Source organism: Miniopterus schreibersii (assembly GCF_964146895.1).
Source record: "Miniopterus schreibersii genome assembly, chromosome: X".
Taxonomy (NCBI): domain Eukaryota; kingdom Metazoa; phylum Chordata; class Mammalia; order Chiroptera; family Miniopteridae; genus Miniopterus; species Miniopterus schreibersii.
In genome coordinates, this window is record NC_138104.1 from 99,297,097 (window position 1) to 99,322,304 (window position 25,208).

At 39.9% G+C, this 25,208-nt stretch overlaps 1 protein-coding gene across 1 annotated transcript in view; it reads right to left on the reverse strand.

Moving 5' to 3' along the window:
* Window positions 1-2,342: 2,342 nt before the first annotated feature.
* Window positions 2,343-25,208, reverse strand: part of GRPR (gastrin releasing peptide receptor) — a 35,211-nt gene continuing 12,345 nt past the window's right edge. The window contains exons 2-3 of the mRNA XM_081125091.1: window positions 10,498-10,849; window positions 2,343-8,997 (exon numbers count right to left, since the gene is read on the reverse strand). Coding sequence (XP_080981217.1) covers window positions 8,608-8,997; window positions 10,498-10,849 — 742 coding nt within the window. The 3' untranslated portion in view covers window positions 2,343-8,607. The remainder of the gene's footprint in view (window positions 8,998-10,497; window positions 10,850-25,208) is intronic.

The window sequence follows — 25,208 nt, forward strand, 5'->3', positions numbered from 1 at the left end:
CTGGTTCCTTTCGCTCTGAAGCATTGGGGCCCACTTCCACTAGACCAAGGCTTTCTTCTCCCTGTAAATGAGGGGGTCCTCAACCTGACAACTGTGCCTGGACCTCTCAAGTCAGGAGGAGGAGGCAGAATTTTGTACCGTCTCCTGTGTTTGAGTGCGGGTAATTCTTTCATTCTTCCCTAAAAATTCATCACCTTGACACCTGACTAGTTCCAGACTCCACTCTTGGAGGACCTGAGGCTGCACCCCTGAGATCAAGGCCCTCACCCTCTGGGACTACAGAATAAAAAGTCAGTGTGAGCCAGATCCAGCCACAACTGTTGAAGGCCCCCACTGGTGGACAGCCAGGGGTGGGACTCTATAGGACCCCATTGTTCTGATTGGGTCCTTCCCCCTTTCCTCATCAAGTCCTCACCTCCAAGTCTATCAGAGGCTTCCACTCCTCCCTTTACTGACCCGAGGTCACCTTCCTTACACCAAGGCCTTCTGTTCCTGAGAACCCTGAAGGATAATTGAGGGGATGCTCAGCCTCACAGGCCTGCCTGGGACTTGATACATCTTGGACAACCCATAGGCTAGTCTCTGAAGGTAGTCTACATTCTGGAGCGTTGGTCTTCCCAGTACTCCTTCCTACATGGGGGGGTCCTCATTTTCACTCCTGTTTCTTTCATTGAAGGCTTCCAGGGAAATGCCATATCCCTTCAAACTGTTGAGCATTTTTCCCACTATAAACTCTGCAGAAAATTCTCCCTTGTCCTGGAGTTATGAGAGATGAGGAAGTTGCAGTTCAAGGCAAGAGGCCCAGGACAGGTGGTGGGCTGCCAGAGAAAAAGTTAGCTGACCTCGTCCTTCTCTTCACCAACCAGACTTGGCCTTGTACATTACTTCGGTTCTAATACATTGACAAGGCAGAGGTGGAGACCCATGATTTTGTGAGCCCCTATCTTTTCAGGTGAACTGACATTGCATATGTAGTTGATCAGGTGGTCACCAAATATTATCTTTTTTTCTTCATTCATACTCTTTATTTATATTCGTATTTATGTTGTTCTGGCTTTGTATTCCAATCCAGTAGTTAGTACCCATTTTTCTTTTTACTCCCTGAGATACATTTTACAGTAGAGAGAAGAGAAATGAATTCAAGAGATACAAGGCTAGGATGAGCTGGATAGTGTGGTAGTAGTTTTGTTTTAAATAAGCCATTTTGGGGACTGTACATGAGAAAATTTACTTTTGTCTCTGAATGTATTTTATCAGAATATTCCCTAATTAAAATTAACCCTTATGCTGTGGACTGAATGTTTGTGGCTCCCCCATTCATATGTTGAAATCCTAGCTCCCAAGGTGATGGTATTAGGAGGTGGGGCTTTTGGGAGGTGATTAGTTCATGAGGGTGGGGTCCTCATGAATGGGATTAGTGCCCTTATAAAAGCAGTCCAGAGAGCTTCCTTGTCCCTTCTACTGTGTGAGACACGGTGAGAAGGTGTCATCTCTGAACCAGGAAGTGGGCTCTTCCTATACGTTGATCCTGGATTTCCCAGCATCCAGAAATGTGAGAAATAAATATTTTTGTTTATAAGCTACCCAGTCAATGGTATTTTTTTTATAGTAGCCTGAACAGACTAAGACACTTGACCACCGACAGTGATTGATGTACATTAAGGAGCTCTCAGAAGGCTCACCTGTCTGCCATTATAGGTTGGGGAGCCGTGGTTACTTTCATTCATATCTGGAGGAGACAATTTTTTAATAATGGTGAGTTATGTCAGCATTACCTGGTGTTGCTAGTTAGGGTGTTTCCTACAGTTTGGACAGCTGCCTCTTACAGGCACTGACCTCTATTCAGATGCTTGCACCTTATAAACCCGCCCAAGATGCTCACCAGCCCACAGCATGGTAGAAGGGAATCCATGTCCAGTTGGAAGATTAGTGCTGGCATAGGCATGCATTTTCATTGTTGATGAGTGACTCTGTACTACAAATGGAAACTGTTTTTGACAATCCTATTCTGAATGATAAGTAATGTAAATATCAATATATGCCTAAAAGGCATACTTGATAATTTGTCATTGAATACCTTTCTATGAACCATGAGAATGGCTTATTTATTCAAAAGTTAAATACATATTTTAAAAATTTAAACAAAACTCTAGTGTTCTGAGGAATCACCTCGGGTGCTTGTTTTAAGATGCAGATTTTTAAGTCACATCCCCAGATGTTCCAAGTAAATAAGAAATTGGGTAAATCTGTATTTTGCAACAAGCAGCCTGGGTGATTCTGATGTAGATGGCTCCAGAACTAAGGAACTGTAGGGCATATGACCACAGACTACATTCATGCAGCAGATATATCTTTATTGAACACTGAATACATGCATCTGTCCATTTCATAAATTATGCTTTATTATATTAAGAAATAAAACACATTTATCATCTATGACTTGAATATTCAGTTCACAACACTGGATTTGACTTACTGTGCAAACCATGCACAATGTGGTAGAAGCACTGGAAACAGTTCTTGAAAAATAAGTATACATTCAATGAGCACACTTCATAGATAGAATTTTTAGATGGTCACACAGTTAAGTTTGCACATTTAAAAAGGATCTGAATCATTCATATTAATATTGTGAATTTCTTATAAATTATTCATTAATGTAAGTTGTCTAGGCAAAGCCAAGCCATGACATTATTTATACTAAGTACCACACCTGGAACTTGTTCTGAGTTATTTAACACAGAGCACATTTTTAATGCAATAAATATTTACAGTTAACAAGTACAATGATAATTTACAAAATATGTGTCTAATATTTAAAACAAAACAGAGCATGACATTAAACAACTTCGTGCCATATATTTTTACAACTCAATAAATTGATTATTTCAACAAATTTTATTACCTACAACCCTGCTGACTTGGATGCAAGAAAGGTCATGTTTGAGTCAGTTAAGCCAGGTTACAGAAAAAAAACTTTTTTAAAGAAAATCAGCTTTACTTTCTTAATGTTGTACATTATCAATAGCTAAAACTGAAGCAAAGTAATGAAAAAATTTGGATTCACAATAGGCCCAAATTGTATGATGTACCTTGAACACTGAAATCCTGACTTATACAAAATTTTCAAGCTTGTCTGGGAATTAGAGGTGCTGAATGTGTGAAGTTTTACTGTCCATTGACATGATCCTTGTAAAAGACCATAAAATTATGTGAGCCCTTCCATGTCATTATATAGCTCTGGGAATAAATTTTAAATTGGGGGGGAAAAGGAAAATAATCTTATCTTCTAGAACATGAGTACTGAGAGGGCAGAGAGATGGTGGTGTTTATGATGGGGCACTCAAACCTGAGCTCATGACTTGGTCCCTTAGTCCAGGAGAGATTCTTCTACTAGAGGCTATTCAGGTAGCCTGGGTCTCTAAGCGCTGGGAAACCATCCACTGTCATATCTTACTCTTTTGTGGGGGATGTCTCCACCTCTTCTTTACCTCTTTTCTCCAACTAATCCTGATTCAAAGAAGGACGTTTGGATTGACTATTCTCACTTGGGTCCTCTCTAAACAAGGTTTTTTTCTCCTTAGTTAATCACAAGGGTGGTGGGGGGTGGGGGACTTTTCCCCAGGGCTTCCGGTTGCCATGAAATTGTGTCTCTGGAGGCAACTGAGCTAAAAGATTTCCTTGCCCACCTACTTCGTGCCTCATTTCAGCCTCTGCCTTCAGTGAGTCCTTAACTTAGGTGTTTAGAAACATCTTTGATGCTCTTTGTGTATATTCTTGGACTTTATCTCTAGTTCAAGCCTTAGGACAAAATCTGAGTAGGGAATGGGACTGTTAGGTACTATGAACTTAGTTTCTCACATGGGCTGAATTTGGGAAGCAATGCTGAATAACAGAATGGACTTAAGAGAGATCCAGGTCCACATTAATGCTCTGCCATTCAACTGTGGCATGTAACCTTGAGATCATGAAGTAACCTCGCTGAGCCTCAGCTTCATCATCTGAAAACTCTTCAAGGTGCTTGTGAGGATGAACAGCAATGTGCTTAGTACTGCATTTGGCATGTCATTGTTGCTTGGTGAAGTTGAGCCCCTTTCTTCCAGCACTTCTAGAGTCACAGAACTTCATTCAGGTTTCAGACAAATACCATGTGTTTTGTAGCTTGTGTTTTTGCTCCCAAGGATCCTGCCCTTCTTATCTTAGCCTTCCGCTTCATTATGACGCAGAATGCCGTTCCCACTAATATGCCTCTCCTGGGGCAACCGACAATGACACCGCTCACTCCTTTGTGCCAAGTTAAACAGGCTTGCTTTGGGGATGACAGACTATCCTGTAACTGGGAAAGCAATGATCAGTTGTATTCTTCAATATCACGGAATGAGCCATGAGAATGAATGCAATCAGATTAAGTTGAACCTTATGAAATCACCTTTTTGTAGGTCAAATATGGTCCAATACCTGCAGTTTCACATGTTTCATCCTTATAGTTTCATAGGCCTTTTAATCTAATAGTAGATGGTTACTAGTAAATGTCATTTACAAATTTTCATGGTCAGTGATGTAAAGCAGCTTTTAGGTCAGCAGGGAAGGCTTGGATTAGATGAGGCAATGAGTATAAAATTGCTTTATAGACCATGAACACTAGCTAAATGCAAAGTATTTTTTGAATTAGTTGTGGACGTGTAATATTTTAACCCAGGGGCTGTTAAACTTTTAAAAAATTTAGATAAGTTCCAGTAACTGTATTTTTACCATGAAGTTTCACAAGAGAAAAGTCTGTTCTCAGTGTGCTATTTGTTGATTGCTCTAGATATATTTAGCAGGAATATATCCAGAGGAATACATCCAGGTGAGGGCTGAGAGGAATGAGCATCCGGATACAGAATAAAGTAGAGCTTGTTAGGGCTTGGTTTCATTGAATAGCTCACATTGAATAGCCTGATACCAGGAGAGTGAATAATTCCGTTGTTGTCAGCTGGTAATCCATTTTATGAAAATTCAGCCAAAAATTAGACAAATGTGCAAAATGTGTTCCATTCCTCCTTGGAACGCACAGCTAATTCTAAGCTGCTCTCTAACAATGGCTAACTCCTGGTGTGGATGTGAAGGGCCTAAATGACAAGAAAGTCTGTATCCCTCCCAACTCATCACAGCACAAGTGAATAAATACTATTCATTTCACTCTCATATAGCCAGGTTCTCAGGGCGATCATCTCTATTTGGCTTCTGGGAAAAGTGATTTAGCCACTTTTTAATTCACAGATTGAGGATGTCATTCAACATGTAGTCCCCAAACAAAGCTAATCTCTGTTACGGAAGCCATTTGGTGCATGAATTGACTTTGAAACCAATAACCAACTGCTACTTTTGGCATAAACGAAAACTTTATAACTTAAGTGTGCCCATGACCTATGGACAAGTTCATTTATTTTTGTTCAGTGTGCATTTTCATAAGCTGAGCTTGGTTCATGTGAGCAGCCTCTAAATTGTTTATTTACCTAAGGGTTCTCCATTCTTCAAGATGACACCAAATTGTTTATAGTGCAAAGTGGGAAACCCAGGACTTGTTAATGAGGCAGAAGGCCAGGTTCAGTGGGGGAGTGAGCGCAGCCAGAACAACAGGGTTTAGCCATCTCCATTTATGGGGAACCATCAAATCAACAACAGGGAGGAGCCTTGTCTTCGCCAATCTGGGAGGATCATCTTGCTGTGGAATATTGCTCCTGCCAGCCACTGCACCTTCCCTGCCAGCAGCAGCCATTGGTGGGAAGAGTGCTTTGTTTATTGCTTAATCTATCACTATTGAGCTGCCTGCCTCAGGGAGGCTCAATTTAAGATAGATTGAAAGGTAGTGTCTGTCAATTGAATAAACACAGATGGTTTTCCACAGCAAAAATTGATTTTTTTCCTTGCCAACGACATGAGCGCTAAACATGATTATCTTTGGAAGCCAGGCGTGAAATGTCTTAGTTCCAAGCCTCTGCCACACGCCACCCTAGAAGAGAGGTGATACCACATGAGAGTGTGGGTCTTTCTTACTGTAATTTTAGGTTCTTGAGGTGAAATAAAAATTTGACTTCCCTAGAGAAGGGCCCGGTTAAGTCAACCCCAATTAGCTTTGAGCCAATCCATCAGTTGATTCACACAATAGTTTTACCAGTCCTAGGTCACTGGCTGGCAAAGGCTCCTCCAACCCTTTCATTTAAGATTCTCAAAGAGGTTATAGGATTTGCCTAAGGACACAAAGCTAAACCTAGACTTCATTCTCCTCACTGTTTGGCCAAAAGCTGGAGAGGGGACCAGACACAACCCATGCCATGAAAGTAACTAAAGGAGACATTAAGGTGAGTCCTATTCCCAAAATGTCTTTGGAAGCAGGTAGATCAGAGATGCTTGAACAAGTTACGCTAGGTACCCAGAATGCTATACAACTTAACTGACTAGGAATGAAGTCACTTATACTCAAGAGTTTTGAAGAAAGCCAAGGGTAAAATTGTGGAGCAGTGGTTCAAGATAGCAAGTACATGGAGATTGAAGAAAGGTGAATAGGAAGAATACCCTTTGTATAATGAGATCGGGCAATGTTTTCTCATGTCTCTTTCAGCTCTAATTCCAAAACATAACAAGCTAATGAGACATTACTCATAAAAATTATTCCAAGGAGTCCCTGGAAGTTACAGAACAGTGCATCTCCTTCCATTCCATGAATGTGGAGTGGCAGTTGAAGGATTTTCCAAGAGAAGTTGTTGCAAGGGTAGCAGAAGTGGGGCAACTGTGAGCAGGTGGGCTCTATGAATGCTTTAAACACAGCACTAGAAGCAATGACAAGATCCAGAGGATTTTAGCAACAGAAGGGACCTTAGCACTGTCCTCTCATTCTAGAGATGACAAAATGAGTCTAGAGAAGGGATATTGATGGCCAAAGTCATTTAGCTAGAGACAGAGTTGGAATGTCAAGCTAAAGATCTTGGTTCTTTCAGAAGACACTACCTGTCTTTCCTTTGAAATTGTCCACTGTAATTGTGGATTACCAGGAAAACAGGTGTGTCCAGTATATAAGTGTACGCAGCAAACAGAAGTGAAGCAGTTTCACTCCAGCTGATGCCACTGTAAACACACATCTTTATAACTTAACTTCTAAAGCTCTGCAGACAGTGAGGGCTTCCTTGTATCAAGAGACAAAAATCTTTTAATATGTGTCATGTGCAAAAGAGAGCTGATTGTTCTATCTCACCTGGATAGAGAAAACTAGAACTAAAATGGTCTTAGCGTGTAAGGGATACACATTAGGGCACATTTGCAGAATTTGGATTTCTCGTTAACCTGTTTGCAATCTGTCAAATTTGCCTGTCCTCTATTAAAAACAAACAAACAAACAAAACTTGATTCGGGTTTCTAAAGTAAGATAGTCAAATCCTTTTACTCACTTAGAAAAAGAAAAGTATTTAAGCCCATTATTTTTCTGCACGTGGGCTGTTTTGTGAATACTCTTAAGTAGAAACTTAATATATCTGTAGCTGGTTTAATCAGTTCTTAAAGCTAAGCCCCCTGTAACTTTTTAATATATATTCAGATAGAAATACATATTATTGAAATTATATTAATTTCCCCCCACAGAGTATAGGTGAAGCATTTGTTAAATGTAAACATGTTTCTATTTTCAGTCAGATATGATTCTTTTTTTTTCTCCTATGAAGCTACTGCTTCAATGTAGCAGACAAGGACAGCAAAATCTAAGTACATTTGACTGAAAATCCTATATACCAAAAATAAACACTATAGTTTATGCACTTATAATGTTTGATGAATTGATAGCATGATCAATCTTTTTCTCCCAAAGAGGATTTCTCTTCTATGGTGGAACTGATTACAATTGAACAACAACAAAAGTAAATTCCATCAACTTAGAATTCAGAATGTGAGATACTACTCCACAGCCACACATAGATCTTTACACACATGTCTATGTGTTTGGTTGTGTTTTTTGCCTTAAAATGATGTCTCCAGTGTTTCTCCTATGTCTTCAGTAATGTTCAACACTTGGATTTGTCTTGAACCAGCTTCTAGTGTTATCAGTTTGGAGACTGTCCTTCATATATGGAACTCTTTCATAGGGTTGACTTTTCATATTATGAGTGTCAAAAAAGTTTCTTGCTTTGTGGTTATAAATATTCCTGAAATATGACTCAAATAACATTTTTAAAGCACTAGCTCCTGCTTAAAGAAATGACAAGGTGAAGTCTTTCATGGAGTGGACATTCAATGTATAATTTCTCTGCTATATAAATTTGGTTCTTCATATAGTTTCTTGACTTAATTGACCTGTAATTAGGGCTTGATGCTTAAAATAATAATTTTCTATTTGGTCCCTTTTCTTAAAAAAGTAAAGTTTGCTCTACTTCAGAAGTATTCACAAGTTGCAATGGAAAAGATAAGCCTTGATGGGTCTTTCAAACACAATAGTAATCCATTTAGGCCTCTCCCCAACCCACCTATACCACTCCTGAGCCTTAAAAGGGTTTTTAGAGACAACAACAGATTCGAGGGTTCTTTACCAGCCATAAAGCAAAACCAAGGGTTCCCAGGGGGGCAGGGTCAAGAGTCAGTCTAGACGTACCCCTCGTGACAGATGTTTCCATTGATAAGGCTGAAGGTGGCCGCAGAGGGGTTGGTACTCTTGAAGGAGGTCATGCAGGTGGTACTTCTGCCAGTGCTGTGAGACCGGGTCAATAGGCCAGGCCGGCAACAGAGGAGCTGGGTGTTGAACTGCTTCCTAAAACTCTTGCTCAGCAGGTAGAGGGCAAAAGGGTTGACACAGGAGTTGGTGAAGGCCAGGAGGCGGGCGCAGATACTGGTGACAAAGTGGAGCATGGAGGTGTCCACCTTGGAGTAGTGGTAGGAACGGTACAGGTAGATGACATGGTTGGGAAGCCAGCAGAAGGCAAAGAGGCCCACAAACACCAGCACTGTCTTGGCAAGGCGCTTCCGGGATTCAATCTGAGGAAAGAGTCACACACAGAGAGGATAGAGGGACCAAGGGACAGTGTGGGAGGATTGCAGAGAGACAAAAAGACAGAGAAAAAGAATTAGGGAAAGAGACAAGCTCATAAAGGCATGGAAAAAGAGTTCAATAGGAGAAAGGGGACAAGAGAGATTCAGATAAATGAGAGAAAAGCAACAGAAACAGACAGAAAAAGAAAAAAAGTCAGAAACACAGAAATGGAAATACCAGGAAGCAGAAATACATGAGGTAGAATACAGTTAGACCATGCCACTAAGAACAGATCTTTAAGCAAAGTTGATTACATGCTTGAATGGACTGCACACTGAAATTCTAGTAAGTGCTCTGTTTTTTTCTCAGGAGGGCATTAGTACAGTTTATCAGCTATATGACTTCATGTCTTTCTCCACAGTTAGAAATTTCTTATTCCCTCTGATGCTCAAAAAACCAGTCAGCTTTGTTTCTCCTCAATGGCCAAACCAAGATAATTTGCTATTATTATTATTCTCAAGTTATTTCTGGACTATACTATCCAGGAAGGTTCTTAGGCGAAGTGGGCCAAACATCTCCTTTGGCTCCCTACTCCCTCTGCTATTGCAAGGGGAAGCATTTTTCTCATTAAAGAATTTGGGATACAATATACATTCACTATTGGGAGGTCTTTCAAGTAGGGAGAGAGTTTCACTAAGAACTGTCACTCTCCCCTTACAATTAAGGCCTCCCCCTCCCCCCAAAAAGAACTATAAAGGGTGAATGAAGCCTCCAACTGAGTCAGCTATACATTGAAATGGATGGGGCATCTTTATGCTTCTCCATCATTAATACATAATCCACATTTAGGCTAGGAGGCAAGAACTGACAAAGAGGAGAAAACCAGAGCCCCTGGTTTCTACAATTCTTACCTCAAGGATGAAATTATAGCGGGTTTCATGGATGAGCAAGGGAGTCTAGCACATAGAGAGGGCATCCTGCATTCTGGGCAGTCTAGGGTGTACCATGCATAAAGGAATTGAAGCTCACAGAAGGTAAGTCACAAAACCTGGATTTGAACCTCAATCAGTGTGAGCCTGTCTTAATCAAACCACTTCTTTTTCCCCATGTGGAAATCCTCTTCCTATCCAAACAATGTGATTGGAATTTAAAGAAGTCACATCCCTCTGAGCCTCAATATTTTATTTTTTTAAATGACAACAACAACATGACAACACTTTTTCAGATATTTCTCAAAAAGAAACCCATACTCCAAATCCTTCAGGTTTTCAACACCTCCCTAGCTTAGGTCTTTAATAAGAGAACATGATTACAGAGAGCACCTGAATTCCTGGGTTTCTGTGGCTAGGAGTTTCCATTTACTATCTGGACGCAGATCACCCACCTCCTCTAATTGCAGAATCAGGTGACATGACCATGTAAATACTGCATTTGTCAGTGGAGTCCAACATAAATACAAGGGATCAAATCCCTAAGGAGGAAATGAACCAATCCTAAGCACCTACCTGCTTCTTGACATGTATATTCCCTTCCACAGGCAGATTGTAAGCACTCTGGATCAGATTCTTGGCAATGAAGTAGTAATAGACAGAAATGATCGACAGTGGGATGATGTAGAAGATCAGAAAGGAAGCCATGGAGTGGATTTTGGGGTGCAGCTCATTAGAGTGTGGGTACGGGGCACAGCTGATGAAGGTCTGATTGGTGCTTTCCTCATGGAAAGGATGTAGATCAGAAAACACAGCTTCTGGGATGGCCAGAAGCATGGAGATGATCCAGATCAATGCAGCTTTGAGGCAGATCTTCATCAGGGCATGAGAGGTCTGGATATCCATTGGCCGGACAATGGCTTTGTACCTGGGGCAAGAATGAGGAAATGTTTTGTGTAAGTTGCCTAATATCAACAAGGGAGGCACTGGGCGGATTATCTAAGGAGGTGCTCACTCTCAGGTTCATGCAAGTGCAGACTCAGAACACAACCCTGACAGCGAGTGGTTACTTAGATGTTGCACGCCAAGTACCTCACTCACCTTATTCTAGTCCCGGCCCTGAAGGATGCCTTCCCCTTTCCCCAGCAGTAACATTCTGCCCACATTCTCTCTTGATTTTAAGATTAATTCTAAGGAAAGATAAAGCTCCTTTCATTTTTCTTCTTAAATCATAGGAATTAATAACAAAGCATGTTTAAAGGACACAGGGACAATAAGGTTGGCTCTTTTTTTTTTGGCAAAGTCTTCATTTTGAGTATTCAAATGCAGTGTAGGGAAGGTTAATCATTGACTATTTACATATATGCCTTTGTTTTCTTTTCAAAGGATATAGAATGAATAGTCTGCTGAAAAAGTTACACATAAGAGCATCCCTGTAATTATCAAATTAATCTTTCCCCAGCTCTCCTACTTTCTTTTGGCCTCATCTTGTAGTATTTAGGTCCTTCCTGGTTCCTGTGCCACATGTGCCCTTGTCTTGGATCAAGTGTCTTGGAAGCAGACACTGAGATGAAGTCAAGAGGACTAAGAGTTTATTGGGGAGTAATACCTGTGAAAGGAAAAGGGGAAGGAAGCAGGATTAGGCAGAGAGAGCTATCAGACCCTGATGTAGACCTGACAAGGTCTATACCAGTCAAGGTGACAAAGCATCATAGCTTGCCTGGAGATTTCCCAGGTTTAGCACTGAAAATCCTACATCCTGGGAAATCTCAGAGTCCCAGCAAACTGAAACTGCTGGCCACCCCACACCAGCTCAGTGGGAAGCTCGGGAGCAAAGATTGCCCAGTGGAGGAGTCCTGTCTTGGGTAGAAATAGCCAGGCCCTTGTATCACCTCTTTCCTTAGCCATCAGCTGAGGTCACACTCTTTTGGGCCACCCAAAAAGAATGTGACGTCAGTTACTACCTGGTTCAGTCACTGGGCGGGAACTGTCCAAGAAGAGCATGACCATAGCTTGAAAGCTGAAGTGGATCCTGAAGGAGCTGACAGCTACAGGCTGTTAGCTAACCACAGTCCGTGCAGCTGGATGGTGAGTCATTTCTTCAGGGGAAGCCTGAGCCGGACATCTCCATATCTGACACTACTCCCCATAAAATGCCTGACTAGGGGAACAGAACATCTAATATAGGAGATCAGAGTGTCTGCAAGTTCATTATTTCTGTGAACCTAAGTCACATTCTCCAAACTGCTTTATCAGACACAGAAGCAATTGTATTTATTGTTGTCTCTCTGATTTCTTTATCTAGCTCTCTGTCCCCAGCTCAAGTATGGAAGAGAGGGCTAGTATTTATTGGACATTCCCAGCACTCCAGAACAACACCATAGTCCTGCTTCAGTGTACCTGGGTTTGCTTTCCACCCATAGTTTGTATTAGTTCATTTTAAACAATGATAAAAAACATAAAAATTTCAAAGAATTTTCCATCTTCCCCCTGAACTTTCTCTAGTGACTTCAAACATTTTTATTCCTAGTTTAAAATGTAAGTAAGCAAGGTAAATTGAGAAAAAAGAGAAAGAATGACGCAAAAATGAGTGTTAGTGGCTTCTGTTCTTTATCAACAAGAGTCTTATCTAGAACAATTAGTCATGGTGGTCACTTAAAGTTATCAGACTTATTTCCAGCATCATTTTGCATAGATCATCTCCTACTTGGGGCCCTTTGAAAGAATGAGCTGTTGTATTTGAGAGATAAACTAGTCTATATCCTGTTTCTAAATTCTCCACCCCTTTTCTGTCTCCCTCTTTTCTTCATGCCCGATCCCAGAGTCTCCATTCATCTGAATCCTACCCTTCCAAATTCCAGCTTATAAGTATCATCTTGATACAGCTTTTGCTGGCCAATGTGGACCCCAGTAATTCCCATTCTTTCTCCTAACCTGTTTAATTTTATGACAGGATTATTGACTCTTCTCATTTCATGCTTACTGTGCACTATCTTGAATTGTTTTCTAGCTTTCCATGGGTATGTCTTTTCTACCTGACTTTCTCATAAGTTTCCTGAAGTCAGAAACTTACATCTTCTCTTCGTTTCTTTCTGTATCTTTAAAACCTTCCAGGTCCCTTGTCCTGAATACCACTTATTTCAAAGTAGAGGCTCAGCAAATACTTATTGATTAATTGGTCAATAATATGTGACTTGCAGATATGTCTCATTTTCAACTCCTCATAAATGAGAGAGGACAGATCCACTTTTTACATATTTAGTAAGCATCATTCTTCCATAGTGTGACAAATTTACTCCTCTGATAATATGAGGCTCATGACAATTGCTTCCCACTTCTGAAAACATCTGTGCTTCATTTTTTAAATGCAAACATTGAAAAGGTCAAAAATGTTCTCTGCAACAAGATTAATGTATGAAAGCTATTCTTGGCAAGTAGAAGTAGCTGACTCCCACACCCACAGTTGGAAGGAAACCTTTGCCCAGAGAAAGGTATGTCTTTTATTCAAATATGAGCAGTTTGTTTATTTTTAAGGATCTAGTATTTCAGCCTTATTTGTCCATAATCACCTTCTGAAGTCTGTAGGGATTGTTGAACAACAATATATTTTATTATTATTTGTTAATCCTCTTCCAAGGATTTTTTTCCCATTGCTTTCAATGTGAGAGAGACACATTGATTAGTTGCCTCCCTCATGATCCCCGACTGGGCCAAAGATGGAGCCTGCAACCAAGGTACACGCCCTTGACTGGAGCTGAACCTGAGACCTTTCAGTCCATGGGCCCATGCCCTAACCATTGAGCCAAACCGGCCAGGGCAACAACAATATTTTTTAAATGTCCATTACAATCCTGATGCACGCTATCTAGAGAGGACTGAGGTGAAGAGAAAATGAAATGAACTAAATGCTCTCTGGCGTAACTGACACAGTATCAGCATTTAAATTAGAATTTTAATACCTAATAACAATTGACGAGACTATTAAACATAGTTTTTATTTTCTCCTGAGAATAACACTAAGAACTTTTCTGAAGAAATGTAAGGCAATTATTAGCTGGCTTGTAAAATGACTATAATCCTGAGCAATGGAATCTCATCTCCCTTTGTGCCATTACTCTTCAAATGGAGACCTTGCTGGCCCTGGGTACCCATGCGATCATTATCTTTAAGCATGTAACAGATTACAGTCATCCTTTTCTCTTCTTCACTCCAGACCAAATAACTGCAATGCTTTTTTTCACTTCTTAAAATCCTCTAGTTTCCTCTGGGCTCTAATGTGGACTTGGGAGCATACAGATCTGATTCTTAATGGTGATGCTACCAACTAGATTTATGGTCTTGAACAAATCACAGACTCTTTGCAACTCAGTATGCTCTTCCCTAAACAACAGATTATTCCTGAAACCAATGAAGGAGAGGTTTTAGGGAACATGACATTCACATAGTCTCAAAAAGTCTCCCTAAAGATGACTATCTAATTGCAAAGATGGAAATGTACCTTTATGATGGGGAAATCCGGAGGTCATCCCTTTAATCAAGTGGTCAAACCCAGGGTGAACTTCTCCATTAGCCAGAGTAGGCACAAAGTCTGGGGCCCATGATATATTTAGGGGCTCAGGAAAATGTTTTCTTTTAAAATCAGAAGAAAAATGAATATAATCCACCTTGAATTATATTAGTCCCTGTGCCAAAACAATTATAAAATATAATTTTTAATATTTTTTATGGAGGAAAGTTCCCATGAAAGTAAAAAAGTGCCAATGGCCCATGAAATTCATAAAGTGGCCCTGATCAAATCAAGCATCATCAATAGTGGCACAATCTGAGATCATGTACCTCCTGTAGCAATGCAATGGGAAGAACATAACATTGCCTGTGCAATATTCTCACCCCCATTTAAAAAATATTTGTAATTTTATTTAATTTAAAATTTTCCCCCTCACCATTTATCCCCTCTAAGCCCTCTTCCACCTCCACCCACCCCTCCCCGCCCCCACCATCATCATCACTGTTGTCCATGTCCATGAGTTCTCTTTTTTCTCAATTTCTCCAACCCCCCCCCCCAACACCCCTCTCCCCCTCAGCAGAGCTGTCTGCTTGCTCTTTATCTATGAATCTGTCTCTATTTTGCTTGGTAGTTCAGTTTGTTCATTAAATTCTGCATGGGAGTGAGATCATGTGATACTTGTCTTTCTCTGACTTGCTTACTTCACTTAGCATAAAGTTCTCCAGGTCCATCATGCTGTTGAAAAGGGTAAAATTGTCTTCCTTTTTACAGCTGCACAGTATTCCATTGTGTCAATGTACCACAGCTTTTTTATCCACTCATCTACTGATGGGCACTTGTTGCCCCCAATTTTTTAACTTGAATCTAACTAATGAGGAAACAATCAGATCCAATTTTGGCACATTCTACAAAATAACTCACTTGTATTCATCAAAAACAGTTAACATATAAAAAATTTAATCCTCACCCGAGGATATGCTTTCATTGATTTTGAGAGAGAGAGAGAAACATTGATGTGAGAGAAAAACATCAATCGGTTGCCTACCATAGGTGTCTGGACCAGGGATCAAACCTACAACCTAGGCAACTGGATAACGTTCCAACCAATTGAGCCACCAGACCAGCGCAGTCAACATTTTTTTTTAGAAGAGTGTATGGGAGCTATTGTTCTACCTTTAAAAAGATTAAGAAATATAACAAGCAATCTTTTTGCAATATATACTTGTATCAAATCATTATGATATACACCTTAAACGTATCCAATGTTATGTGCCAATTATATTTCAATAAAACTGGGGGAAAAGAGAGCTATAACAACCAAATGAAATGCATACACTTTGATTTGATCCTGGATTTTAAAAAAAGCTATAAAAGACATTTTTGGGACAATGGGGGAAATTTGATTGTGGTTACATATTAGATGGCATTAAGGAATTATCGTTAATTTCATTAGGGGTGATCATGGCATTGGGGTTATGTAGAAGTGTCCTTGTTTTTCAGAAATACACACTAAAATAAATACTTAAAAGTAAAAGGTCAGAGTGTTAGCTCCTTACTTTCCATAGTTAAGCAAAACAAAAAACAAACACACACACACGTGTGTATTAGAAAAAGAACGAGAATAAAATTCACCTTTTTGTAAATTGCAATTTTCCTTCCATTGTGTTCTCTCCCTGTAGGCACCATTGTCTCACTGAGAGCAAACCCTGCTTTGGGAAGGGGAGGTCATATCAGTCATTTGCTCTTTAGTATGGATTGCAGTCAATGTGATCACCTTCCTATATGTAAAGTCCTACCTCTAATTACAATGTGCCAAAGAGGCACATTTGGGGTGGCAAATTGTGTTCCCTGGTATTGGGATTAAGAAAGAAAACCAAATAAATAATGAGGATGCCTGTTCCCCACCTGCTTCAGCCATGGTAAAAGTAGTGTGTTTCTAGGCAGACACAAAATTCCTGTTCTTCCTTGAATCTGTTATACCAAATTTCTTGCCTCTTTCATCCCCATATATGCACCCCGAAGTTCAAATGCAGCCTCAGGCCTCGAGTGAGGTCTGGGCTCCTTCATCTATTCAGAGGCCTTGGCCTAAAGAGGCCATCTGAGTGAGACCTTAGAGCCAAGGTGGAAAATGGCTTCTTGCAAGGGCTGGAACGAGGCTAAAGGAAGAACCACTGGCATGGGGAAGGTATCAGAAGTACAGGTACTGGTTCTGGGATATGAATGATGTAGAAGCTGAGGTATAAAATAGGAAGAGAGATGCAAGCAATTGTTGGACATCTGATGGTGCTTTGGCAGAAGAAGTTGGGCAGCTATTGAACCTTGGGACCAAAATGAGTTTCAGCAAGATGATCTAATTCCAAAACTCAGTGCTAATCCTGTATGGGAGCCATCAGGAAGGGTGTAATCAAGATGAAATATTACAGTTGCCAGTGGGTATGTTTAAAATGACAAAGGAGAGCAGTCACCCAGTTAAATTTCAGTAGGTGTGCAAACATCCTGGCACAAGTTGTTCCTGGGCCATCCCTCAAAAATGTTATAAAGGGAAGAACATATATTTATAACTTGTTAGACTTTTTTAGCAATTTATGAGCCAAAAAGTTTGAAGAATGTTTATAAATCCCATTTCCAAATTGCTGTTAGACATAGCCTGCATTTACTCTACTGCATAGCATAAAAGATACACAGAAAATGGGGGGAAAATCACTCATGCTCTGTGCTGGAAGGTGTAATAGCCTCTGAGTCATAAACTGTCTTCATAAATTGTCGTTCATCCCCAAACAGACCCTGAGACAGGATTTTTGGGAGTAGTTTTTTTGGGAGGGGTCCAGAAAGCACAGCAAGGAAATAGAAACCTATTGGGGTCCCACTCTGGGCAACTTGAACACAGTTCTGCTGGGGAGCCCCCTGAGAGACTGTGGTTAGCACATTCCAGAACTATGCTATCAAAGGGTGAGGAGGCTGGGCTGTTTACCCATCAACTCCCATTGCTTTTTTGTTTTTTTTACAAATTAATTTTCAAAATTTTATTTTATTGTTAAGAGTATTATAGATGTCCCCTATTTTCTCCCCTTTACCTCCCTCCCCCCATCTCACACCCCACTCCAGGGCTTCACCTGTCTATCGTCTGTCCATGGGCTGTGTATATATCCTTATACGTTCTTTGGTTAATCTCTTCCCGCCCTCCTTTTCTCCTCTCTCAGATCTGTCAGTCTGTTAAATGCGTGCATGTCTGTGGACCTATCTTGTTGGTCAATTTATTTTGTTCCTTAGATTCCACATATAAGTGAGATCATGTGACATTTGTCATTCTCTGACTGGTTTATTTCACTTAGCATAATTCTCTCCAGGTCCATCCATGCTGTCCCAAAAAACAAGAGATCCCTCTTTCTCACAGCTGCATAGTACTCCATGGTATAAATGTGCCACAGCTTTTTTATCCACTCATCTACTGAGGGGCACTTGGGCTGTTTCCAGATCTTAGCTATTGTAAGTAGTGCTGCTATGAACATCGGGGTGCATAGATTCTTTCTGATTAGTAACAGCCTGGTACCAGTACAAGAATAGGCATATAGATCAATGGAACAGAACAGAGACCCCAGAAACAGACCCACGCTACTATGGTCAGTTAATATTTGACAAAGGAGGCAAGAGCATACAATGGAATAAAACGGTCTCTTCAATAAGTGATGTTGGGAAACTTGGACAGACACATGCAAAAAATGAATTAAACTAGACCACCAACTTACACCATACACAAGAATAAATTCAAAATGGATAAAAGACTTAAATGTAAGTTGAGAAACCATAAAGATGGTAGAAGAAAACATAGTAAAATCAGAGACATATCACATAGTGGAATTTCTGATGATATATCTCCTAGGGCAAGAGAAACAAAGGAAAAAATAAACAACTGGGACTACATCAAACTAAAAAGCTGCTGCACAGCAAAAGAAACCATCCTCAAAATGCAAAGTGAACCCATGGTATCGGGGAACATATTTTCCAACGGTACATCTGATAAGGGGTTAATCTCCAAAATATACAAAGAACTTAAGAGGAAGACAAACAATCCAATTAAAAAATGGACGAAGGACCTGAATAGACAGTTCTCCAAAGAGGACATACGGATGGCCAAGAGACACATGAGAAAATGCTCAAAGTCTCTAATCATCAGAGAGATGCAAATTAAAACCACAATGAGGTATCACTTCACACCTGTCAGAATGGCTCCATCAACAAATCAACAAACGACATGTGCTGGCGAGGGTGTGGGGAAAGGGAGCCCTAGTGCACTGCTGGTGGGAATGCAGACTGGGGCAGCCACTATGGAAAACAGTATGGAGGTTCCTCAAAAAATTAAAAATGGAGCTGCCATTTGACCAGTGTTCCCACTTCCAAGAATATATCCTAAGAAACCTGAAACACCAATCTCACTGCTTTTTGATTGAGAATTATCCTGCGGTGTTAGTTCTGGGCACTCTGGCTTTGGCCCCAAACTTCCCTTGGCCAGAGATCACAGATCAGAAAAACACAGGAATCCCAGGTCTGTTAGTGACCTCCGAAGTGCAAGGGATAGCAGGCCACCAACAGCACCCACTATGTAAATTCTTCTCCCAGTCCAGTCAGTTAATCAAACATATCTATAGAAAATGAAATACCAGAGATAATTTGAGTTTTTAAATGTACTTCAAATGATTAGGGATAAAAATAGAATTTCTAAATTATCTCAATGAAACACATTCTTTTTTTTTTTCTTTCAAAATAAGAATCATTAAAGCTCAAAAATACCATTATGGCATATGAATCACTGTGTCTAATTATAAAAATTTAACAGCACTATATTTAAATAACCTTTTGTGAGAGGCTTTATACATGGTGAAATCATGACCCAACTTTGTAACTTATTGGGTCCTCTAGCCCAGGAGGTTGGTCCTGGCAGTGTTGGGGCGGCATCACTGACTGGATGGAGACTGGAGCCCTGCATTCTGCTCCCAGTTCCATAATTAGCTATTTTTTGCATATAGCACTAACTTATTGCCTAGCACAGCTTTCAAGAATTAGCTCTTTGAACCCCTTATAACAATACTAGGAAGTAGGTACTATTGTTGTAGCCCTCTTCTTACAGATGAAGAAACTGAGGTACAAACGGTTTGCATAACTTTCCCAAGGTCACACACCTACCAAGTGGCAGAGCTAGGGTTTGAACAGAGGCAGCCTGGCTCCTGTGTCCAAACTTTAAACCACAAGACTTTAATGCCTCCATTTTCTTCATCTGTGAATCAGAACTAATGATATCAACTTTACTTGCTATGAACACGAGCTAAATGAGGTGTTTCAAAAGTACTTTGAAAACTAGGAAACACTATTTAAATAAAGGGTTATTATTGCTTTTCCTGAAAAGGAATGACTGTCTACTAGAATATCAAATGGTCAAGATTTCAACAATACCCTCTCGACTCCCTTATGAACATAAGTGACAATCATGCTATTGTTGCACTCACTCTTTGACTAGGAATTCTAACATTTCATAAAGAATACAACACATTATTTCATTTCATCATCACAGAAATTACAACAGTCCTGTGATATTCCCATTTTACATATCAGGAAACTAAAGCTTGTAGAGTGATTTGCTCAAAGTCACACAGTGGACAATTAGAAGAATCAGGTCTCAAACTCAGGCATTCCTTCAAACTGAATGCTTTTGGATTTATCCTCATATAAATAGTGCTCTACTAAATGTCACCTCTAAAAATTAGTAAATAAAAGAAAGGAAGAAGCAAGAAAGAGAAAACAGAGTTATTGTTCAGACTGGGAAATTGAAAAATATTTTGGAGATGAATGTTCGGTGATGACTGTGCAACAATATGAATGTACTTAATGCCACTGAAATCTGAACTTAAAAATGATAAAAATGATAAATTTTATGTTATGTATATTTTACCAGAATAAAATTCAGAAAAAGAGACAGAGAGAAGGAAGGAAGGAAGGAAGGGTTTGTAAATTTGTCACCATGCAACTCTGAGGGTATCTTAAGAGCCAATTGAAAAATTTTGCTTTGAGTCAGCAAAGACATACACAAGGAAGGTAGTCTAAAGGCAGTTAGTTACTATGAATGACTTTTTTTTCAATTAAAAATTTTAGTATAAAAGTGCTATTTGGAATGTAAAAAACAATATAAACAAACAAAACAGAATGTTATGCTAAGTGAAATAAGCCAGTCAGAGAAAGACAAATATCACATGGTCTCACTTATAAGTGCAATCTAAGGAACAAAATAAATTGACCAACAAGATAGGTCCACAGACACGGAAGCATGAGACAGGCTGACAGATCTCAGAGGGAAGGCGAAAAGGAGGGTGGGAAGAGACTGACCAAAGAATTTATAAGCATATATTCACAGCCCATGGACAGACGATAGACAGGTGAAGCCCTGGGGAGGGGTGGGAGACGGGGGGAGAGGTAAAGGGGAGAAAACAGGGGACATCTCTAATACTCTCCACAATAAAATAAATTAAAAAATAAACCAGAAACTGATTCACAGATACAGAGAACAGACAGAGTTTCCAGATGAAAGGGGGTTGGGAGGCTGGGTGAAAAAGGTGAAGGGATTGAGAAGTACAGATCGGTAGTTACAGAATAGTCATGGGATGTGAAGTACAGCACAGGGAATACAGTCAATACTATTGTAATAACTATGTGTGGTGCCAGGTGGGTGCTGGAAATATCAGGGGGAACACTTTGTAAAGTATGTGATTGTCTAACCACTGTGTTGTACACCTGAAACTAATACAAAATAATACTGTCAGCTGTAATTGAAAAAAAAAAATCAGAAGAAATGCATAGAAATAGTAGACAATTGCATAAAATGAGGAAATTGTGCTCAGACTTACTACATTTATCTGTCAGTTTTTTAGTAGGTTTTATAGTTTAAAGCAACTGAAGTGTAACATGGAGTTAATTTAAACAAAATAACATTAAAAAATATTTTGTAGGTCAAAAAACAAAAGTGCTAACAGCTCATTGTAAAAATGTAGACAGTAGAAAATTCTAAAAACAAAAAAAGAAGAAAATCACCTATAAGTCCTACGTGTGGTGTTTTGATATATTTCCTTCCAATTTTCCTTTGTCTTTTTTACAGAATTGAGAGCATACAATTCTGTAGCTTTTTTTTTTTTAAGGATCTGTAGCCTAAGCTTTTCTTTCTCACACAGATGCCCATGACCTTCAAGCCAGCAGGCGGCGCTCTGCAGATGCCAGCAGGCTTCTCTGGGCACCATGTCCATTCAGCTCCAAGGAGCCCTGGTGGTCACTAGAGGGCAACGTCTGTGCGTTTAAAGATTCTTCCTAGGATTAGCTCCAGAAAACACACCATGCTTACATGAAGCAAAGTACCCCCACTCCTCCAAAACTAGCACATCTAACAACCAAAAGCATGTCTTAAGCATGGTCCTGTACTAGATACAAAGGAGGTCAAGAAGCATAAGCCCTGGACCCTCAGTGACATTTTCTATCATTCCATCCTGGAAATTAAAAAGGTTCATGTATCCTGGGTCACAGGACTCTGAGTTTCTTAAAAGTAGGGCCTATGTCTTATTCATTTTATGCCCATTTCATTTATTAAACAAATATATAATTAAAACTAAGAATCTAGAACTATATACCAAATTTGTCTTATTTTCAGATAAAGGGCTCAAGATGCTCAAAATCAGCCATTTGTCCCCTGCACCCTCCTAGCCAAATATCCCTCTCATGCCTACTTACCCCAGATCACTCTGGACATCATCTGGTTAGCCATTTCCCAAGAGATCTCCTATGGCCTAAACACTTCCTATTTCTCTAACCATTTCAAGGCCAGAAGAATTCTCAGGGGTCTTGAGGAACTGATTTTCCCTGAGCATAATTCCTCTTTTTAACAATTTTAAGGTAATCTGCTTACATGAGCCTACAATGAAAAGACCTTAGAAGAGGCAGCCTCCTGCATGACCATGACGGTGAAACATGGGGAGGAGGTAATGAGAAACGCAGTATCTGTTTACATCTTTGCTCCCCCAACGAGCTACAGGAAGGCTCTGTCCCCATGCCCATCACCCATGGGAGCTGGAATAGGCTAAGCTTTGATTTAAAACTCTCTCATTTTTTTTTCATTTAAACAACTGTTAGTATCACAGAGGACACAGGGGATTCTGGAAGAGACACGTTGCTTAAAGATGTGGACTTGACTCAGCTTTTGGATGATTCAAAAGCTAATGTGCATGGTTGACAGTGCCTCATATCCTAAAGTGTCACACAGCTGTATGATTCGTATTGATCATATCCCCTAGGAAGTCTCTCTAGGCTGACTGGACAGGGCTCATGGATTCCCCTAGGTCCCACTCCATTAAAATAGGAAACTCTCACTGCTAAATGACCATCTCAGTACACACCTCAATATCAGGGACAGCAAACTAAGGCCCACTGGCCAGACCTGGCCCTCTGCCTGTTTTCATTATGGCCCACAAGCTGAGAATGGTTTTTGCATTTTAAATGGTTGGGGGGGGGGGTCAAAAGAAGAAGAATATTTTGTGATGTAAAAATTACATGAAATTCACATTTCAGTGCCCATAAATAAGGTTTTACTGGAACACAGCCACCCCCAGCTGCTTATATAAAGTCTATGGCTGCTTTAGCCCTATAATAGTAGAGATAAGTGGCTGCAATAGAGACCTTATGACCTACGAAACAAAAAATATTTTCTTTATGTCCTTTTATAGAAAAAGTTTACCAGTCTCTGACTTAAGTGCACTGAATGTGTGAACCATGAGTGACGTTTCTGTTGTTCTCTGCCTGTCCACACCAAAGCTGTTGATTCCTTCTTTAAATGGAGGAAAGCCCATCTTACATTTCACAGTACCACGTGTTAGGCTTTTTAATTTGTGGTAATGAAGACACTAGGCCGCTGACATCTGCCATTGGACTTCCAGTATTAAACACACATTTTTCAGGATCCTTAGTCAATTTATAAGCACATTTAAGCACAGTACTAATTTAGTATCTCAGGCTTTGCTTGGCAGTATAGATATAAAAGTCCCTGGCCATTAAGGATTTAAAGTATGGTTGGGGAGGTGAGATATAACCAGGTAAAGCCCTTAAATAACAATAAAATGATACTTACATATGTATATTCCCCTTTGTGAAGTACTCTTAGAATAAATGGTGCTAGGTCAGTATATGAATGGTTGTTAGCATGGTATAGACATATGAGTACATGTTTAATTACAAACCTGTTTTATATATAACTATGGAATATAAAATTTAGATGCCATCAAGTCCCATTTCCTTAACTTAAAGAGGAAACTGGTGCCCATACAGGTCCCACAGCTGGTTAGCTGAGAACCAAGACTAGAACCTAGGTTTCTGGATCCCCACCTCAGTTATATTTGACTCTAGCACTTCAGATTCTCATGTCTTTTTAAAGAACAAGTAAAGAATGCATAAAACTACTTAAGTCATCTTTTGAACCTTCAATTTCACCTCTGTTGATAATATAGGAAAGAAAAGATGCCAAATACTGATTATCCCACTCTTCTGTGATATTTCCAATCATTTAAAGTGGAAGGGGAAAAGAAAAGATAATGAAAATCTTAATCTATTTTGATCACCATTTGTTTAAAAAGGAATAAGCATTTCCCACATGTTCTCATGAAGAAACTATTGTAATTTTGTTTTTACATAATTTTATATTGTTCTTAAATTGTGTTTAAAGGATTTCTCATAACAGAGGCCTCACCCTGGCATGAAATTGCCTGACAATAAAAACCACCACCAAAGAGAAAAAGGAAACCTTGAAAAGCTTAAAGTTGCCTGTAGTTATTCTATTTATACGTAGACAGCATCAAGAAATGAGTGAATCACATGGACAAATTGTCACAGCAAATTCTCACATGGAAAGAAACTTTTTTTATGTGTTGCATTTCACATTTTCCCCCTATTTCTCTCCTATGTAACCTTTAGCTGTCACCACTGGTCAAAAGGTTCAGACCAACTGACAATACAATTTAAAAAAAGAATAATAAAGAAGTGAAGTTTAAAGAAAGGTACCGTAGGAACATTTTAGCTCTTTCCTTCCCATGAAATTTCAGCTGTTATCAGTCACTGCGTAACTAAATGTCAGCTCTAGCTCCTGCTTATTGGAGCTAAGAGTTCTGGCCTAGTTGAAAGACCCCAGAACTTTGATGTACCTACAACACTTGGCAGTGTCCACTGCTGTAAGCCTCAGTTGAGATTCCTGCCTTACTCACTTTGAGGTTAGCCAGAGCTCAGTCCTCTGAATCTAAATTGCTGAGATAATTTGAGGCTCTGAAAGCTGATCCTGCAGGTCTGACCAGGTAGTTCTTTACCCCTCTCTAAAGGAGCAGGGTGTGGATAGCTTTGAGGGCAGCAGATCAGGCCTGTAAGAGAGGTGGCATAGGATTTTCCACTTCAGATAATGGCAAACTAGCTTGTTGCTGACCAACTTTCCTGAAATGAAAAGCCAGAAAACCTCTTTGAAAATCTCAGAGAAATACTAAGGCAGTAAGGATTGAGGGGCCAAAATCCTGGAGAGAAGGGAAATGCAGAGAGGTGGAGCTGTTATTCAGCATCATTTCCCCCTCAAGGCATTTCCCAAATTTCAAGCAGCAGCACAGAAACTGAGTGCTGAGCAGAGCTTCTAACAGTTTTAGGATAAAGGGGGACAATAAATGGAGGTCAGGCCCAACCAATGAGAAGAGTCCAGGTAAACAACCCAGGCTTTCAGATG